This window comes from Daktulosphaira vitifoliae, unplaced genomic scaffold (assembly GCF_025091365.1).
Source record: "Daktulosphaira vitifoliae isolate Bord-2020 unplaced genomic scaffold, ASM2509136v1 Scaffold_1, whole genome shotgun sequence".
In the NCBI taxonomy this organism is placed as follows: domain Eukaryota; kingdom Metazoa; phylum Arthropoda; class Insecta; order Hemiptera; family Phylloxeridae; genus Daktulosphaira; species Daktulosphaira vitifoliae.
This window is the reverse complement of record NW_026099572.1, coordinates 2,508,802-2,530,067: the sequence shown is the minus strand read 5'-3', so window position 1 is coordinate 2,530,067 and position 21,266 is coordinate 2,508,802. Positions and strand designations below refer to the sequence as shown.

The 21,266-nt window shown below is 25.1% G+C and overlaps 1 protein-coding gene and 1 long non-coding RNA gene across 3 annotated transcripts in view; one reads left to right on the top strand and one right to left on the bottom strand.

The window, feature by feature from the left end:
* LOC126893788 (elongation of very long chain fatty acids protein 4-like) overlaps nucleotides 1-10,458 on the bottom strand; it is a 20,342-nt gene extending 9,884 nt beyond the window's left edge. For both annotated transcript variants that reach the window (XM_050664292.1, XM_050664293.1), the window contains exons 1-2: nucleotides 10,326-10,458; nucleotides 9,771-9,872 (exon numbers count right to left, since the gene is read on the bottom strand). In XM_050664292.1, the coding sequence (XP_050520249.1) occupies nucleotides 9,771-9,861 (91 nt within the window). In that variant the 5' untranslated portion in view covers nucleotides 9,862-9,872; nucleotides 10,326-10,458. The remainder of the gene's footprint in view (nucleotides 1-9,770; nucleotides 9,873-10,325) is intronic.
* A 4,578-nt stretch (nucleotides 10,459-15,036) lies between these two features.
* The window catches only part of LOC126893823 (uncharacterized), a 138,307-nt gene continuing 132,077 nt past the window's right edge, over nucleotides 15,037-21,266 (top strand). Inside the window, exon 1 of the long non-coding RNA XR_007701269.1 lies at nucleotides 15,037-15,426. This is a non-coding gene — a long non-coding RNA (uncharacterized LOC126893823). The remainder of the gene's footprint in view (nucleotides 15,427-21,266) is intronic.

Below are 21,266 nucleotides of genomic sequence, written 5' to 3'. Positions count from 1 at the left end.
TATATCTTAAATTAAAGCTAATGTAATATACTTTATCATGAAAAAAAAAAATTTTCGGACTTTATTTTATCTTCACGGTGAAAATGGCTACCGAATGCTATTTTTGTGTGAAAATTTTCGATTTTGTATTTTACATTTTTAATTTTATTATGCTATAACTATTTGAAAAATGTATGGATCAATACAATTTTTTCATGAGAAGTAGTATTTATATACATCTTTCATTCGACATACTTTTTTTTTAAATCGGACCATTTCCCTATATTTGAGGGGGGTTCAAATCTAAAAAATGCATGTAGAAAGTAGAACTTTTTCAACTTAACTTTTGAAAGTGTACCGGAAAGTCTGACACTTTTATATATATATATATATCTTAAATTAAAGTTAATGACCGACTATTCAAAAGTTATTACTATTTTAAAATAAAAATTATTTAATAGTATAAGGTTGTTAGCCATATGATAATCTCGTCATACCCAACAGAGTAAAAGCTCTGGGCACCGGTATGCTAAACCCGTAAAACAGTAACTGTGTTTCCCTTAATATAGTATACAGGCTAAGTCATAAAGATATTTTAAATTCAATAACTTTTGCTTTAATTAATAATTTACGTTAATTTTTCAACATAAATAATTTTTATACTTATATACTATGCAAATAATATAACGTATTATAAATTTTTAATTTATTTAAAACATTAATATCCTATTAATGTTTAATAATAAATTATGTATAGAATTTTAAAATTCATGAATATTTGAATTAAATGTATTTTTTATGATATCAATCAATAAAATATAAATTTAAGAAATGGCAGAAGAAAAGGAATTCTTTTCACTCTAAATATTGGTTATAAGTATGTAACTTTTTTGATGAAAATAGTCGCCTATAATTGAAATTATAATTTAACAGATAACAAATAGCAAATATCTTAGGTATTTATTTATCACGTGTAAAAACACATTCACTTTTTATTACATATGATATGATATTTGATATGACAATCTTTGTTCATTTTCTGATATACCGATATTGAAAAATTTTTAATTGTTATAAATAATTAAAAATATCTATTTTAACCTAACGATCATTTGAAATTCAAATTAGCTTAATATTTTTATACTTAATATTATAATATATTAAAATAAAATATCTTTTATAAATTTTCGATTTTTCCGTTACGCAGTAGTTTGTGTTTTTCGTAGCTAAATTAGCTATAAATTTGTAAGATATTCACTTTAATTTTTATATAATAACACTAGTAACAGTAATAATAATAATATTTAAAAAAAACAAACCCAGTACAGGGGCGTCGTGGTGACGTGGCATAGTTGGATCAAGTATAATGATATCTCACAGTGATTAAAATCACTATCAAAATAAAACGCTTCGATGCAAATCTTTAGATAGTGTTTAATTTTAGAAAATTGGTGGATTATTCCAAAAGCTACATGATCTGCTATTGAATCTATGAAGATAAAATAAAGTCCGAAATTTTTTGTTTCATGATAAAGTATATTACATTAACTTTAATTTAAGATATATATATAAAAGTGTCAGACCTTCCGAAACATTTTCAAAAATCAAGTTGAAAAAATTAATTTTTTGTGAAAAAGTTGTCATTTTACATCCCCCTCTGTAGGCAAGTAAAGGGTCACATAAAAAAAAATATATACCAAATAAAAGGTAATGATATCATGCATCTACAAAAAAAATATTTATATTGATGTGTTCATTTTTCAAAATGTTATGGCAGTTTTTAGTTATAAAAATTGAAAAAATGTCGAAAATTAGCCATTTTTAAATTTGTAATTTTTTTACATTTACAGGGAACGAGGGAATTTTTTTCAATTTTTGGGAGTAATTTTTTCGATAAGATACGATTTGTGATCTTTTGACGTATCATTGAAAAAAATCGGTTCGGTGAGAGCTGAGAAAAAGTGGTAACAGACACAAAAAAAAAAAAACACATCTTAGTAAAACCAATACCTACTCAGCTTCGCATCGAAGCTAAAATTTTACATAATAATTAAGATCTTAACTAGTTAATAGAATAAAAAATACAACTTTGTCTAATTTGTTACAGCCAAAAAGTATTTTATAGAGAGAAGCTTGCATAATATAAATTTGTTTACTAATAATTATGTAAAATAAAGGAGATTTGAGATAGTAATTCAGGGCAGTCAATAGTATATTATTCAATATAAATTGAATATAATTATTGAATCATTTCTTTGATGAAGAGATCAATTTGCCTATAATGCAAAGATGAGTAAGCTAATGAAAATAATTAGCTCAAGTTAAGTTAATTATAATCAATGTCGATAAATTAACTGTTAAAAGTTAACAAAATGTAACTTGAACTAGTTAAGTTAAAAGATAAGTTGATTTTTTTTTAACTTAACTAGCTTAAAAAAAGTTTATTTCATTTAAAATTAATTTTTTGGGTAAAATCTTTTTTATTGGTTGGTGACGCAAGTGGAAGCTAAGAATCGATTTCGACCTTTAAAACTGAATATGAAAAAATATTAATGATTAAAAAAAAATGGTTAGTGTCGATGTAAAGCAGTGAAGGTATAATTTTATCATGATGTGTTTATTTTTTGTATGATTCATTACATTTTCAGTTTCATATGGACCGATTTTTCTCAAAGATACGTCAAAAGATCACAAATCGTATCTAGTTGAAGTATTACCCTCAAAAATTAAAATATATCCCTCTTTACCCGTAAATGGTGGAAATCTCCCAAAAAATTACGATTTTAAAATCGGTAAATTTCGACATTTTTTCAACTTTTTTTACTTAAAACTGACATAACTTTATCAAAAATGACCAAATCAATCAATATAATCTTTTTTTATAGATGCATAGTATCTTTACCTATCATTTGATAAAAATTGCTATAACTTATTGAAAAATGAACAAATCAAAATAATTATTTTTTATATTGAAACCTTAAGTAATTTCCTTTTATTTGACATAATATTTTTGAAAATCTGACCTTTTACCTGCCCACAAAAGGGGATTCAAATAATAACTTTTTCAACTTAACTTTGAAATTTTCCAGAAATACTACGTCCTTTTAACATATGTCAAATTAAAGCTTATGTTACGTGTTATAAATAATAAAAAAATATTGTCCTGATGACCTCTATCTTCTTTATGCAAATGACTGCCCTAGTTAGAAGACACGCTATTCTTGTTTTCAAATTTAATTTCTCTTTTTATTTTATGATACCTTATAAGGGTTTGCCATAGTAATGAGTTTTCCAATAAATATAAAAATTACATGAATCTAACTTATATTGAGTATAAACTTATACTTATTTCAATTATTTTGTCTCCTCAAAGTTTAGAAAAGCTTTTTTTGAAATTTTTGAAAACTTGAAAATTTGTATAATAAGTAGAAATTTTTCAACTTAATTTTTGAAAATGTTTCGGGAATACTGTGTCTTTTAAATAAAGCTTATTTTATGTACTAGAAGTTCAAAAAAAAAAATTGTACCGACGACCTATTTTAATGTGCAAATTGACAGTCGAAGTAGAACAAAAAATATAAGTTAATTTTGCTGTTGGAATAATACACCAATTTCTTAGAATTAAACACTATCTACAGATTTGCATCGAAGCGTTTCTTATTAAAGTGATTTTAATCACTGTCAGATATCCTTTATACTAGAACCAACTATACCACGTCCTCACTGTGTTGGATTTTTTTTCTTAAAACTACTATAACTTTTTGGAAAATGAATGAATAAATATTTGTTTTCTTTTATTTCTGTTTTTATAACTAACACTCTTAGTTATTTTTATAAAATATGAATATTTAGTGTAAAAAATTCTTTTAATTACTCTTTTATATCAGTTTTATGAAATCGATTTTTTAACATATTTAAGTTTAAATTGCCTACTGTACCGTTTCTAAATCTTCAAACGTTTATCTCTCACTATAGTATTTACTAGCTAATATTTTATTATACCGTTCTTTTTTTAATAGATAAAAAAAAAATAATGGGTTTCTATTTATCTTTCTAAATTTATTCCTATTATCTATTTTATTTTCTTATCAAAGTGATTTTAATCAATGTTAGATATCATCTATACTTGTCCCAACTATGCCACGTCCATACTGTGCCATGACCCCACTATGCTACCGTTTTATTCATTTTGTGTTGGTTGCATTGTTTTATCTCTAAAACTAGTTATAAAAAAAAATATTTACTGTTATATAAATATAATATTTGAGATAGAGGAAAATTGGATTATTTTTAAGTTAAACCATGTACGTAATGTATAAAAAAATTTATTTTTTATGAAATTTTGAATTTAGCTTAACTGTTGTTTTAACTAATTAACTAAAAAAAGTTATTTTGAAGGAAAATTAAATCAATTAAGTTGAAAAGCTAAAAAAAAATTAACTTTAACTTTTTAACCAGTTAATGCTCACCATTGCTATAATGCGTGATTAACAATTTTAGTGTTAGTCTTTCCTACCTTATATCTTAACAAACATAAAAATCATTTTTGAAATTTATATGGATCATTAACTTCGTTTATTAGGTAAGAACTTCATAAAACAAAGTCATATTCAATAAATTAATATGTTTAATTTTAATTTATAAGTATATCTATTATTTATATGATCAAAGATATTAGCTTTTTCAATTATTAAATCGTGTTTAAAAATATATAAGTATGATATAATTTTGCAGTATAAAATTATCGTTATTTACTTTGCTAGATTTCTTTAATTAATTTTATGGGTTGTTAGATTTCATTTAATATATTTATATTAAATTTGTTAAGTGAACTGCGGTTACATATACATTCTTTTCATATTATCCACCATAATAATTTTAAGTTGTTAAGAACATAAATTACAAATAGTAAATCTAATCATTTTATAAGATCCCATTAGTATTAATTTAGCATTGGTAAATGATAATTAAATTTAGGGAAAGTGAAGTGATTAAAATATCTTTGAGTTGTTGTTGTTGACTGACTATTGATTTTTTATTTCTATTTTGATTTTAGTAATATTTTATACTATGTCAAAATACCGTAAATTTTTAATTATGCAAATTTTTAAATAAGTAATATTTATAATAACAAATTATTTTGGATGAAAATTGTCCATTTAAATAAATATATGCGTCTCTTTATTAAACTCAAGCGCTTATATTTATTATTATTAACATGAAGCAATTCGAAATTTGTAATTTTTATTTTTACTACTAACGCAAATTACAAAAATGAAATAATTTCATATAATTTCTGTATAATGTTTTTTAATATTCCACTATAAAGGATAAATAATGTTTTGCATATTCTGTAAATTTTTTTCTTTCCATTGAAAAAGAAAATTGTGTAGTATCAATTAATATTAAATTTATTTTTATATTAAATATTCAAATTGCACACTAAATACTCAAAAGCAATTTTTAATATTAAGTTTGAGGCTCTACTTCTTACAACATTTATAATTGATTTGTTAAAATATAAATAATTTTCAAGCATTATTTATGCTTAAATAAATTATAGAATATAAGGCAATAGTTGATAACAATTTTTAATATTATAGACCTTTGAGTAATTTTAATTCATTTTTAAATTTAAGTATTTTTTGTAATAAATTATTTATTATTATTTTAAGAACAAAAACTAATTTTAATTAGAACTTTTTACTGTACAAATTATGGCATGTAAAATGTTCTATTAGAGTTATGGATAGTTAAATTTTATATTTCTGATAAATGATAAATAAAATAATGCAGCGGGTGGTTTTAAGAAATTTTATTCAAATAACACATATTAGTAGTTAATGTGTTATATGAATAATTCATGTATTAACAATTTTTTATCAAAAGATGTTTAATTAAAATAATATAAAATATTTAGCAGCATTCGTACAGTTTTTTTATTTTCTAAAAAAAAAATTTGTAATTCTAAAATATGAATCATCATCAAAAGGTGAATAATAGTTTTCTCAGTAATTTCTATTCAAAATTTAACAATTTATCAAATTTTTTTGAGTTCTCACCATTGCACTAATTTTATACAATATTATTGCATATTAGTTTACATAATTTACATTGAATAATTTGAGTAATGCTGGTTATTCTACAGTTGTTTTATAAAACAACATAATAATGAAAGCAAAAATATTTTTTAACTATACAAGGATAAAAATGTTATAATAATTTCAAATCAAATTTCTTTACATAGGATCCGAAAAAAAAGAAAGATTATCACGCATATTCGGTCGTTAAAGGCGTTTCTTTTGCGTCAAACGGATTCTATTACTTTATTAGGTATAAGGTCACAATTCTATTCAATTTTACGTTCGTCGGATAATAAAATTTTGACCGTATACCCAATAGAACAATAGAAAACATTTGACAAACGTTTACGTTCGCGGAACAATAGCAATTTTATTGTATGCTTAATAAAACATGATGACTAAAATTGATGGCCGACTATGATGCGCGATAATTGGATTCTATTGTTTTCTATTAAGTCTTCTTCTTCTTCTTTTTTTCCTCGCCTTAATCCCAACTACTTGGGGTCGGTGACTCTTATCCTAAACTTCCACTTGACACGAACTCCTACATTATCTACGCTCACATTAGCTGTCTTCATATCACATTCAATAGCATTCCTCCATCTCTTTTTTGGTCTTCCTCTACCTCTTCTTCCTTCAACATTCAATTCTATAACTGTTCTTACAGCTTCTAATTCTTCTCTCCTCATAACATGACCAAACCATCTAAGTCTATTTTCTCTTATCTTATCCACGATTGACGCTACACCTATACTCCCTCTTATATGCTTGTTCTTTATCCTATCTTCTCTAATCATTCCACTTGTTTTCTATTAAGTATATAGTAAAAATTTTATTGTCCAATGAACTTATAAGTTCAATAAACATGTACGTTTGATAAATGTGTGCATTGGATAAACGTTTACGTTCCACGATTGGTTTCAATTTTAATAATAGTGTAATAAATATTTTGGTTTTTAAATTCATACAACCTGATTTTTAATATTAAAATCTTAATTTTTAATTAACATATAGCTCTTAATAACAATAATTTATTACTACTAAATATAAATTATAATTTCTTAATTTAATTAACTTCATGAAAGTTTAAATAACTCAACAAAATCATATAAATAATTTAACCACATATATTCTCAAACAAAAATGCACAAATGCATACATGTCTTAATGAAATTAAATAATACTTAACATAACAATGCTTTAACTTTCGAAAATAAAGTAAATTAAATCTATTTGTTTTTATAATTATATTAATTATAATAAAAAAGTATATATAATAAATCTAAAGTTTAAGAATTAAAATGAATTGTGTGATGTCTAGGAACAAATGAACGTGAAAAGTAGTCTATAGGCATGCAAAAGTATGAGATATCGATCTAAAGAATATAACAATGTAAGGTGTATAAAAAATGACGATAGGAAAGTGCTAATGAGCGACGATTATGTAACAAAAAATGGAAAGAATATTTTATAAAATTACTGAATGTATATTTTATACTTTATTATGCACTGTTTTTCGAAAAATAAAGTATTGTCATGTAAAATATGTTAAATTTTAAATAATTTTGGTTGTGCAAAACCACATTTTAAAAAACCACAATAGATGCAATATTCACACGATATCTTCATATCGTTCAAAAACTTAGATTAGTTAATTCAGTTAACATAAACCCATTATATAATTCGTAACAATAGAATAATAAAATGAATAATAAATTAAATTAATCTCAGTTGAAAATAACATTTTTTTTATTTAGCCAATATAAACCAATTATCACCTATAAGGGGTTGTTCTCAGTAGTGGGATAAAATATTTAATCATATCATATTATGTATTTGTGCTATACTTATATATTATGATTACTTCTTAACCAATTAGTGTTATATTTATTGTTATTCTTATTTCATTAAAGAGGCCATGGCCCCTCAAAAATTTCAGAAAAATTACTTATATAATAATTATATAAAAACATTAGAGTAGGGTAAATTACATAAATGTATGTAATGAGTCCCTCAAATAATAATTTTTTAATATCGATTACACTTATACAATTGATTATATAAAGTCACTAACATTACTGTGATTACTTTTTTGTACTCAAAATTTAATTATATTAATGATTTTGGAAAAATTAAGTATTTTTCTCACTATGAAAATTTTTACAATACTGTTATATTTACGAAAAATAATGATTATAAGTTATTATAACATGCAACTCCTAAGTAAATGAGAGCTGACATAGATATAATATTGTACTTTTAGTCTACGTTTATAAAATTCATTAACGACATTTAATTTTTAGGTCTTAACATTATTTACTTTGTCCGGACTTCCCAATATAATACCCATAAACAAATGTTGATAATGTCAAATGAATTTTTATATCATACCTTAATAATTAACCTAAATATAAATTATTTTAAACTATTTTAAATGATTATTATTTAAAATAAATCAAAAAATAATATTTGGCTTGTAGTTAATATTAAACGGTTGGACTATAAATTATGATCTTTAGAAATCTTAACGCTCAAAACGAACAAGTAGTGCAAAATAGATTTAGGTTAGGTTATGATCAACATCAAATACTATTTATATCATGTATTAAATACTTTTTATGTATTTAAAAAAAAACCAGCACGAGGGGGATGGGGTCGTGGCACAGTGGTGACGTAGTATAGTTAGATCAAGTATAATGATATCTCACATTGATTAAAATCACTATCAAAAAAAAACACTTCGATGCAAATCTTTAGATAGTGTTTAATTTTAGAAAATTGGTGGATTATTCCAAAAGCTACATGATCTGCTAGTTCCTAATTAATATCCTGATTAAGATAAAGTATGTCGAATGAAAAAGAGATTATTAAAAAATATTATTTCTCATAAAAAAATTGTGTTGATCCATATAATTTTCAATAAGTTATAGCATTATAAAGTTAAAAATGTAAAATACAAAATCACCGTGAAGATAAAATAAAGTCCGAAATTTTTTTTTTTCATGATAAAGTATATTACATTAGCTTTAATTTAAGATATATATATAAGTGTTAGACTTTCCGGAACATTTTCAAAAGTCAATTTGATAAAATTAATTTTTTGTGAAAAAGTTGTCATATTGAATCCTCTCCTGTAGGCTGGTAAAGGGTTAAATTTATAAAAAAATTATACCAAATGATAGGTAAAAATATCAAACATCTATAAAAAAAAATTATATTGATTTGTTCATTTTTGAAAAAGTTATGGTAGTTTTAAAAAAAAAAAATTAAAAAAATGTCGAAAATTAGCGATTTTTAAATTAGTAATTTTTTTGGAGATTTCCCACATTTACAGGGAAAGAGGGAATTTTTTTTAATTTTTGAGGGTAATGTCTTCGACTAGATACGATTTGTGATCTTTTGACGTACCGTTGAAAGAAATCGGTTCGGTGAGAGCTGAGAAAAAGTGTTAATAGACACAAAAAAAAAAAACACATCTTAGTAAAACCAATACCTTCTCAGCTTCGCATCGAAGCTATAATAAGCACATTTTAACGAAACTATAATTGACTAGTTATTATTTTCATAAAATAATTCTTTAAAATTTGACTATTTTGAAATTATGATTTAATTACAATATAAGTATTATAGTTTTAAAAATATAATAATATATATATATAAAACACATTAATATATTTTCATTCTTTAATTATATAAATATATATTTACCTATTGTAATTTCATGTTTTAAAATTAAAAAAAATTGTTCCATTTTTGAGCTTTCAATTCCACTCGAATTATTTGTCATAGTGCAAACCATAAATTTTAAAACTGAAAAAAATTAAATGTATATAGCTGCAGAAAAATATCATCTTATAATCATATAAATATTGATATCAAAAATAATTTCATTTCACTTTAAAATAGTTTTAATCATTAATACAACCGAAAGGCCTAAAGCTTAAAAAAACAAATGTATTTTACAATAAAACGATATTTATTTATTAATTCATTGCAAATTATAGAATGAATATATTCATTTTTTTATCTCTACGTATAGCAGTTTCTTCCAAGTAAATCTCTTACAGGAATTACAACAAAATTAATTAAATGAAGTGATTTAAAAGATAATATATTATAAAAATAATTAATTAATACAAAATGTTATCCGCTACAGAGTTAATTAGGTTCAGTAAATTTTTGTTCGGAGTATTTAATGGCTTGTTATAATCGGATAAGCGAAAAAACTTATTTAAAGAACATTAATGATATTTATATACTTACTGTTAACGAAGGGTTCAACAATTTAACAAATTAATGTATTCCTTTTATTTTTTGACTCTTATTAATGAAAAACTAATAAATAAGATGTGTGATTCCTATTGGAATACCTAAAGTATATTGTTTCGCTTAAATTTTTATAGTTACGCCAAAAGTCTCTCTACGTAACCTACATATTTAATATATGTGGGAAAGCATAGGCCTTGATATATATTTGCCATTATAAAGCCTATTAAGAATTTTTCGATTAATTATGTAACTTATGTTCAATATAATATTAGCTTCGATGCGAGCTGAGAAGGTATTAATTTTACTATGATGTGTTTTTTATTTCTATTTTTGATATTAATATGAGTTATGGGTTGTTTTTAATTTAAATGTGTTATTCGTTTGTGTCTTTAAAAATTCAGATTTTATTAGATTGATAGTACTCAAATATAAGCAAAACATTAAAAGCAGTATCTGTGTATTCCAAAGGATACGGATCACTCTCCCTCCCAAAAATGTTTTTTAAATATATATACAAGGTGTCTCACCAGGTTTTGACATCATTAATAACTTTTGATCTAGTAAATATTTTGAGTATAAAATATTTTTTAAATGTTTTTTTTTTTAATACTTATTGAGTTACAAGTATTTAAACACAGAGTGGGTATATAAACAAGAGTATACACCAGTACGTGATAAACTAAGCTTTTCGTGCTACATACACACTCCATGTATTAAAATTTGTAACTCAATAAGTCATTGTCATTTCTATAGTCTCTATCACAAGTTTTTGGGGTCAGCTTTACCTTATTGATTTGACAGAATTTTTTCTTCAGATAATACCTTATTATATCTGAGGGAACCAATAATATGGGAACGTTTGTGTCACTGTTAAAGTTCCCGAATGGATCACTATACGGGAACTAATATTAAACGGCACAGCTAAACATAAGCACTAAGACAGTGACTAAATGATCCATTACGCTCAACACGTCACACTTACTCAATAAGTACTTACCCTAAAGTTGTTATCGGCCTATCAAAAATTTGTATTCAATGATACGTTTATTTTCGCAAAAATGTACGAAAAATTAAATTATAGTAGGCACAGTAGTACCTATTTTTAAGTTATAAGAAACGGCACGTGGAAAACTAAAAATAAATAATAATGCAAGTTAATAGTCATTTATTGCCAACAATATATAAGCAAATTCTCTTCAGAATTTTTATGCTGATTTCAAATCTAGCATTAGATTTTTTTCATTACATCTAGTTTTTAAAATAATTAATAATTAATTATTTTAGCTTTTTTCATCTGTCATTAGCGTTGACAGGAAAAATTTGATATTTCAATATTAAATGAATAATTATAACGTTATGAAAAACTATAATAAGAAAAATACATTAAGACGATAGTGAATCTGAGATTAAATTAAAAATATAAATATTTTTTAAGTTATTGAAAAATTATAAAGTTTCAATACAAGTTTTGTTGTTTAAAAGTTGAAAAGTTAAAGAACTTTTTGTAATAAACGTTTATTGTAGTTGACTATACCTTATAAACACATATCACCAATAATTCCAAACATTTTTGCGACTTCCCAGCTTTCATAAGGCACATAATTAATTTACTAAATAGTGATAACTATACATGTAGTATATATTATATACTACATGTATAATCATGTACTACATGATTCATAAACTCATCTAAATCCATCATATACTTATGTATAAATGTATTAATATATTAATGTATAAACTATAATATGGAGAGTTTTGAAATTAAAAACTTTTAGCTAATCGAAAATTTTCAAAAGACTTATTAGAATAATTCTAATAAGTCTTTTGAAAATTATTAAATTAATAAAATTAATGTAATTATAACAATCAAACTGACTTGTAAAATTATTATTTATAATATTAGTTTCAATGCGAAGCTGCCCACATAGCAATAAAATATTTCTAGAATATTTTAAAATATTCTCACAATATACTTTGACAGCGAATAATTCATTCTCACAATATTTTAAAGGTACATTTCTAAAATAATATAAAAATTATTTTGTCAATATATTGCAAAATTTTTATAAATATATTAAAAAATTACAAAAAATCAACACGCTTCGTGGAATTCGAATCTCGTACTTTGAGTGCTACAAACATACGCTTTACTAACTGACCCACAGATTGCTAATATGATAAAAAAGGCTATTTAAGGTACTTCAAATTTGCACAGTCATTTATCCCGTTTAAAACAATTCAAAGTGCAACTAAATTTTAAATTTAGATTAGATTCATACAATTTTTTTTGAAAATCGATAATCCCATCACTGTCACCTCCGCTTGTAAGTTAGAAATTGACCTATATCATTGCTAATATGAAAATATATTTTAACTATAATTTTTATTATAACTTTTTGTAGAGCAAATATTTAAAAGATATTTTTGAAGTATATTGTAGAAATATTTTTAGTGTAAAACTCTCTATTTATTCTCAAAATATACGTAAACAAATATTTCAAAACCCAGCACAGGGGGGTCGTGGTACAGTGGTGACGTGGCATTGTTGGATCATGTATAATAATATCTCACAGTGATTAAAATCACTATCAAAATAAAACGCTTCGATGCAAATCTTTAGATAGTGTTTAATTTTAAAAACTTGGTGATTATTCCAAAAGCTACATGATCTGCTATTTCTTTATTTATTTCCTAATTACAAGGTTTATAATTTATAAGTGTACATTTATTATAGCAATTAAATATAGTATGAAATTGATATTTAATATTATCATTTTTTACAAAAATCATATTGTTATTTATCGACTTTGATGTCAGTTTCACCTTAAAAACAAAGTAAAGACCAAAATTTTTTTTTCGTATTAAATTATATTACATAAGCTTTTATTTAAGATATATATATATATAAGTGTCAGTATATCCTCAACACTTCCAAAAATTAAGATTAAAAATTTCTTTTTTCTATATGCATTTTTAAGTTTTAAACCCCCCGTATAAATGGTCCTATAAAAAAAAAGTTATATCGCAATAAAGGCAAATATAAATAGTAATTATTTAAAAAAAAATATTTTTATTTTTATATTTTTTTTGGATCTGTTACCACTTTTTTCAGCTCTCACCGAACCGAAATCTTCCATCGATACATAAAAATGTAAAATTTAAAAATTTTTTAAAATAAGATATTTGCTTTTATTTTAATTTTTAATGAAAATTATGTTTCTAATCTAATTAATTCATCAAGTCAGCAATACAATACTCAAACATGATTTTTCATGTTTATACCTTTTTATAGCTTCAATACGACGCTGAGAAGGTATTAGTTTTACTATGATGTTTTTTTTTTTTTATGTCTGTTATCACTTTTTCTCAGCTCTCGCCGAACCGATTTCTTTCAACGATACGTCAAAAGATCAAAAATCATATCTAGTCAAAGACATTACTCTCAAAATTTGAAAAAAATTCCCTCGCTCCCCGTAAACGGATGAAATCCCCAAAAAATTACAAATTAAAAAATTGCTAATATTTTACTTAAAACTGCTATAACTTTATCAAAACTGACCAAATCAATTTAATTTTTTTTATAGATACATGATGTCCTTACCTATCATTTGGTATATTTCATTTATAAATCTGACCATTTACACCCACCGGAGGGATACAAAACAAAAACTTTTTCAACTGTACTTTTGAAAGTGTTTTGAAAACTCTGACACATTCATATATATCTTAAATTAGAGCTAATGTAATATACTTTCATATGAAAAAGTAAATTTTCAGACTTTAGTTTGTTTTCATAGTGAAAACTTATATCAAAGTTATTAAAAAAATAAAATTTTTGTAAAAAAATTCTTTTTATATTTTTTAATTTTAAAATGCTATAACTTTGAAAAATCTATGGATCACTATAATTTTTTATGATAAACAATTTTTTTTTCAATAAAACCATTTCCCTTTATATATTTATTCATATATTACACTTATAAATCAAAAAACTTGTAATCAGGATATAAATAAGAAAATAGGAGGTCATGTAGTTTTTGGAATTATCAAACAATTTTTTTAAATTAACAACTTTCTACAAATTTGCACCGAAGCGTTTTTTATGATAGTGATTTATATCACTGTGATATATCATTATACTTGACCCAACTATATCACGTCCCCAGTATGCTACGACTCCACTGTGCTGGGTTTTTTTTTATTAACTTCGATGTCATCACCGTAAAGACAAAATAAAGTTCGCAATTTTTTTTTCCATAATAAAGTCTATTACATTAGCTTTAATTTAAGATATATATGTAAAATTTTTAGAATTTTTGGAACACTTTCAAAAATTAAGTGATTTTTTGTGAAAAAGTTATCATTTTGAATCCCCCTTGTGGGCGGGTGAAGGGTCAGATTTATAAATAAATATACCAAATGATAGGTAAAAATGCCATGTATCTATAAAAAAAATATGTTGATTTGGTAATTTTTAAAAAATTTAAAGCACTTTTAAGTAAAAAAAATATCGAAAATTAGTGATTTTTAAATGTGTAATTTTTATGGAAATTTCCTACATTTACGAGTAACGAGGGAAATTTTTTCAATTTTCATGTGTATATGTCATATCTTTGACTAAATACGATTTACGATTTTTTGACGTATTGTTGAAAGAAATCGGTTCGGTAAGAGCTGAGAAAAAGTAGTAATAGACAAAAAAAACCCAGCACAGGGAGGTCGCGGCACAGTTGTGACGTGGTATAGTTGGATCAAGTATAATGATATCTGACAGTGATTAAAATCACTATCAAAAATAAACGCTTCGATGCAAATCTTTAGATAGTGCTTAATTTAAAAAAAATTGGTGTTTTATTCCAAAAGCTACTTGATCTGCTGGTTCCTTATTAATATCTCGATAAAGATAAAGTATGTCAAATGAAAAAGGGTTTATTAAAAAATATTATTTCTCATAAAAAAATTGTGTGGATCCATAAACTTTTCAATAAGTTATAGCATTATAAAGTTAAATATTATATAAATAATAAAATCGAGAATTTTCACACGAAAATAGTATTCGGTAGCCGTTTTCACCATGAAGACAAGTCCAGAGGTCAAATTTTTTTTTTTCAAATTAAAGTACATTATATTAGCTTTAATTTAAGATATATATAAAAGTGTCAGACCTTTCGGGAACATTTTCAAAAGTTATGTTGAAAAAGTAAATTTTTTGTGAAAAAGTTGTCATTTTAAATCCCCCCCTGTGGGCAGAAAAAAAGTCAAAATTACAAAAAAAATATTACAAATAATAGGTAAAGACATCAAGCATCTATATAAAAAAAAATTATATTCATATGTTCATTTTTGAAAAAGTTACGGTACATTTTAATAAAAAAAATTGAAAAAATTTCGAAAATTAGCGATTTTTAAATATGTCATTTTTTTGGAGGTTTCCCCCATTTACAGGGAACGAGGGAAATTTTTTCAATTTTGAAGGGTAATGTCTTCGACTAGATACAATTTGTGATCTTTTGACGTATCGTTGAAAGAAATCCGTTCGGTGAGAGCTGAGAAAAAGTGGTAACAGACACAAAAAAAAAAAAAAACACATCATAGTAAAACCAATACCTTCTCAGCTAAATACCTTCTTCGCATCGAAGCTAAAATACCTTTCAACCAAATCCCACCTTGGAAACGGAATTTCCTCTTCAATACAGATTTACTCCAGTTACAAAAAAAGCATTAATACTGAAATACTTCACGCTCATTTTTTAGACACCTGCAACACAAAATATAACTATATACACATCTACACAGATGCATCTAAATCAGAACACGGAGTTGGCTTATCATTCACCACCTAAAACACCACGTCTAAATGTAAAATACATACAATAGCAAGCATTTTTAGCGCATAGGCATACGCAATACTTGAAGCAACTAAATTAACAAAATATATAGCAAACAATAAAATACTAATCCTAAGCAATTCATTCAATGTACTTACAGCTATAAAAAATCTAAGTACTAAATACGAACTAATTCAGAACATCCAATCCATATTAGTAAATACAAACAAAGACATAAAATACATGTGGATTCCATCCCATGTAGGAATCTTTAGAAACAAAGCAGCAGATACTGCAGCAAATGAAGCTACCATATCATCTAACATTGATATTACTGTAGGAATTCCCTCAAATGACGCAATTCATGAAATAACCAAAATAATAGTTTAAAAATGGAAAAACATATGAAACGAGATATCACTCAACCTCAAACTTGGAGAAATAAAAATAACTATAAAAAAATGGCATTCAAATATAACTCTGACAAGAAGACAAGACGTAATCTTAAACAAAAACTCGAATAGGGCATAGTTACCTCACCCACGCACACGTCCTGAACCATAAACCACAACCAATATGCTCAACCTGCAAAAAACCTATCACAATAAAACAAGTATTTTCTTATATTTCGCCTCATATTCAATCTGTCAAACAACATCAAAAACATCCTGAAAGAAAGTAACGAAGAAAACATCCTCAAATACATAAAATTACTAAACCTATACTCTTTAATTTAATATGTATTATTGCATAGACTTTTATTATTATTATAAACCAATTGTACAAATTTTATAAACTAAATGTACATATAAATGTAACTATGGCTAATGACCACAGATGTCGAAGCCTTAATTAAAAAAAAGAAAAATTAGTATTGTAATTTTTATTTTTAATTCGAACTTTCATAAAATTCAACTTTAAAAGACAAAAAAAATAGGTCAAACATGACATTTTGAATCAAAATTTTCACGGATTATTTTTAACATATTAATTATAAAAATAAATTGTTAGGTGTAAATACTCGTTTTTATAAATTAGTATTAATGTCCAAAAAAGAGGCCATGAAAAAAATTTAATTGCAGTTATTCAATCTAAATACATAAATTTCAAACGAATTTTGAATTTTTTTCCACCTTGAACTGTTTGGCACTGATGCGAGACTGACTCGAAAACCTTACATCATACATATATTGGTAGATAAAAAGGACAATTTAAGCTAGTTCAGAAAATCGAAGTCGTTTCTTTTAACGTAGGAAGCGAACTATTCAAAATAAGTTTATATTTATATTCAATTTCAGTTAGACTCATGTAACTTTTATAAAAATCGGTGAACTCATTACTATGACTAACACTTGTAAAGTATTTTAAAATAAAAAAGTTATAGAAATATAAAATCAAAAATATGAAATCGAGAATTTTAACAAAAAAGTAACATATTTTTGAATATGGTAACCATTTTCACCGTAAAGACAAACTAAAGTACGAAATATTTTTTTCATAGTAAAGTATTTTATAATAGCTTTAATTTAAGATATATACAGGGTGATTTTTTTATCATAACCCACTCAATTACTTGCAGAATAATAATAATTTAAACATTTTTTTTTTTATTATCTTTAGTTACACATTATTCTTGAATTTTTAACTATGTAATACTTTTTAAGTTCATCCCTTATGCCTTGGAGGGGGGTCAACTTTGTTTTTTTAAATGGTAACACATATTTTTAATTTAATAAAATGTTTGAGTTTTTAATTTAATAGTAAATGGCATTTGAATTTTTAATATAACTTTATTAGCTTATTAGATATAAACATTTAAAGTTTCAAAATTTTGAGTTAATATACATGTATAATACACATGGGATTGTAAATACAGGTAGCTAATTGGATTTTTATGACATTGCTGTCTCAGTCACGGATTGTTTATTATCAATTATGATTATCAATAGATATACTTTCTGTATTGTTTGTTAGTGTATTTATAAACTCATAACAATGTGCCTTACTACAATTGATAGTTATTATCTGTGTACCTGTTAATATCGATATTATAAAAAACCAATTAGCTACCTATATTTGTTATCCATTGTGTATTATACCTGCATATTAATTCAAAAATTTGAAACTTTAAATGATTATATCTAATAAACGAATTAAGTTATATTAAAAATTCAAATTCCATTTACTATTTAATTAAAAACTCAAACATTTTATTAAATTAAAAATATGTGTTACCATTTAAAAAAACAAAGTTGACCCCCCTCCAAGGCATAAGGGATGAACTTAAAAAGTATTACATAGTTAAAAATTCAAGAATAATGTGTAACTAAAGATAATGAAAAAAAAAAATGTTTAAATTATTATTATTCTGCAAGTAATTGAGTGGGTTATGATAAAAAAATCACCCTGTATAAGTGTCAATATTTCCCGAAAACTTTCAAAAATTAATTTGAAAAAAGTCTTAGTTTCAATACGCATGTTTAAAATTTTACTCCCCTTGTATGAAGGAAAATGATCCGATTTAAAAAAAAAGTATGTCGGATGAAAGGGGTATATAAAAAGTATGTAAAAGTGTCATTATTTACTGAGCATTTTCAAAAGTTAAGTTGAAAAACTTAATTTTTTGTGGAAAAGTTGCCATTTAAACACCCTCCTCGTGGGCAGGTAAAGTGTCAAATGTTCACAAAAATATATCAAATGTTAAGTAAATACTTAAGGTATCTATAAAAAAAACTTATATTGTGTAATGTTGCAGAATTTGACTAGTTCTTTTTAGTCAATTCTTATCAGTTAATGGTGTGTGCATTAGGTATTAAGTATGTCCCCAATTATAAAATTAACTTATATACCAGTCAACCGATCCAATGGCCAGTACCCGTTTTGTTGTGACAATTTGACCGCACACAGTGCATCACTACATTTATGTAACTCCTTATGAACCAATTTAAAGTTGGCACCTTCACTACCCGGCACAACGATCACCGGCCATTATACAAATGCCGCGACAACGGCCTTTTCTCTCTTCTCAACTATACTACCGAGGCGACAAGTTGCCTGTATATTTTTTTGGTGTGAAAACCACGTTTTTGTAATTTTTTTTTTGTCCTCCGTTTTTTTATTAAAATAAAACGTTGAGTCCACCTGCCGTCTACTCATTGGGTCAACCAGACTGTATTTTTTTTTTGTCCTCCATTTTTTTTTTTTGTAAAATAAAACATTGAGATGTTTATGATGATGATGATGATGTGAGGCGCAACTATGGCCAGTGGTGGGTCGCCACTCAAGAACACGATCAACGAGTATAACATGAAACCCCCTGTTCTACCTCATTATTAATGTTGTGTATATAGCACCTCTTTTTCTTCTTTTTTTTTTATTATTCTTTTCTTATGAATATATATATTTAAAATAATATTTATAAATTTTAAATCATTAAAAAAATGTTATTATATTATACATGGCCTTTCTCTTTTTATTCTTCTCTCATTTTATTATTAATCTTTGTTTTTTTTTAAATCAAAACCTAGTAGCTCCGTCAACGAGTACTATCCTCGCTTGGCTCGGCTACTAGGTCACTGTTCAGTATTCCCTTGGACAGTGGGTAAATAGTAGGCCCGCTGGTTTGGCTGAAACCTTACAATTGATTTGGTCATTTAAAATTTTAAAAATCCTACAAAAAATTCAACCAAATGTCTAATGTATCTGCTGTTAAAATAGTCCCCCATTTGGATCTCCGGGTGAGGACTACGATAGAGGAAAGAAATGTTAAAGAGTTTATACTCATAGCAACTTGGAATGTAAGAACTTTATTACAATGCGGGAAGTTGGAAAACCTGAAAATTGAAATTAACAGGACGAAAATAAATATCCTTGGAATATCAGAAATAAAATTAAAACTTCGTCATTATGTTTGAAATTTAATTTATAATATTTTATATTATGATTAATTTTATTTTATTACCTTTAAATCTAGTAGCAAAACTGTATCATTATATTTAAAATCTATTTTATATTACTTATTTTTAATATTAAGTTTACTATACATTAAACTTTTGTACACTGTCATGCCTTACGGCGTTAATAAACAAATAAATAAATAAAAAAAGAATAATTACTTAATCATAACGAAATGGCTATCATATGATTTTATGTCATTAATTACTTTGTTCTTTGTATTTATGAACGATTTATCTTACAAAGCGGATTTTTTATGAGTAAAAAGATATAAAAACTTATAAGATAAATATCTCGAGAAATATGATTGTACATTATCCAGACGGTTAATTTGATTAAGCTGATAAGGATTCCAAATTATTGTCCCATACTCCAAAATTGAACGTACCATAGTGCAATATAATGATTTTAGACAATCGATATTTTTGAAATCGTAGCATTGACGTCTGATGAATCCTAATATGCGCATTGCTTTGCTGTATATAAATGAAAGATGCTCAGAGAAAGAGAGATCGGCAGATAAAATGATACACAAATCTTTAATGGAAGAAACTATGTTAAGGTCTTGATAATCAATAGAATAATTGTATAAAACAGGGGTTTTCCTTCTAGTGAAGGATATTTGAGCACATTTATTGATGTTTATTAATAAATGGTTATTTTTACACAATTCACTGAAACGGTTAATATCATTTTGCAGCTTATAACAATCTTCTAATGAGTTAACTACCACATACATCTTTAGATCGTCGGCAAAAAGATAATATTTACAGAAATGAAACACATTTTTAAAATCATTTATGAATAACAAAAATAATAAGGGAGATAAATGTCCACCTTGTGGTACACTAGATGAGACACTAAAAGCAGATGACACTTGGTCTAAGATTTTAACTTGTTGATTTCTACCCGTTAAAAAGGAGCCAAACCATGATAATAGTGGTTTACCAATACCCTGAGCATTAAGTTTATTTAATAATAATTTGTGATCAACTGAATCAAAAGCTTTACTTAAGTCAGTATATATAGCGTCAATTTGTCCTTTTTTTTTCAATAATATCAAATAGATTTGTAACACACACTAACAAATTAGTATAAGTTGATTTTTTGGTACGAAAACCATGTTGTTCATCAATTATAATACTATTAA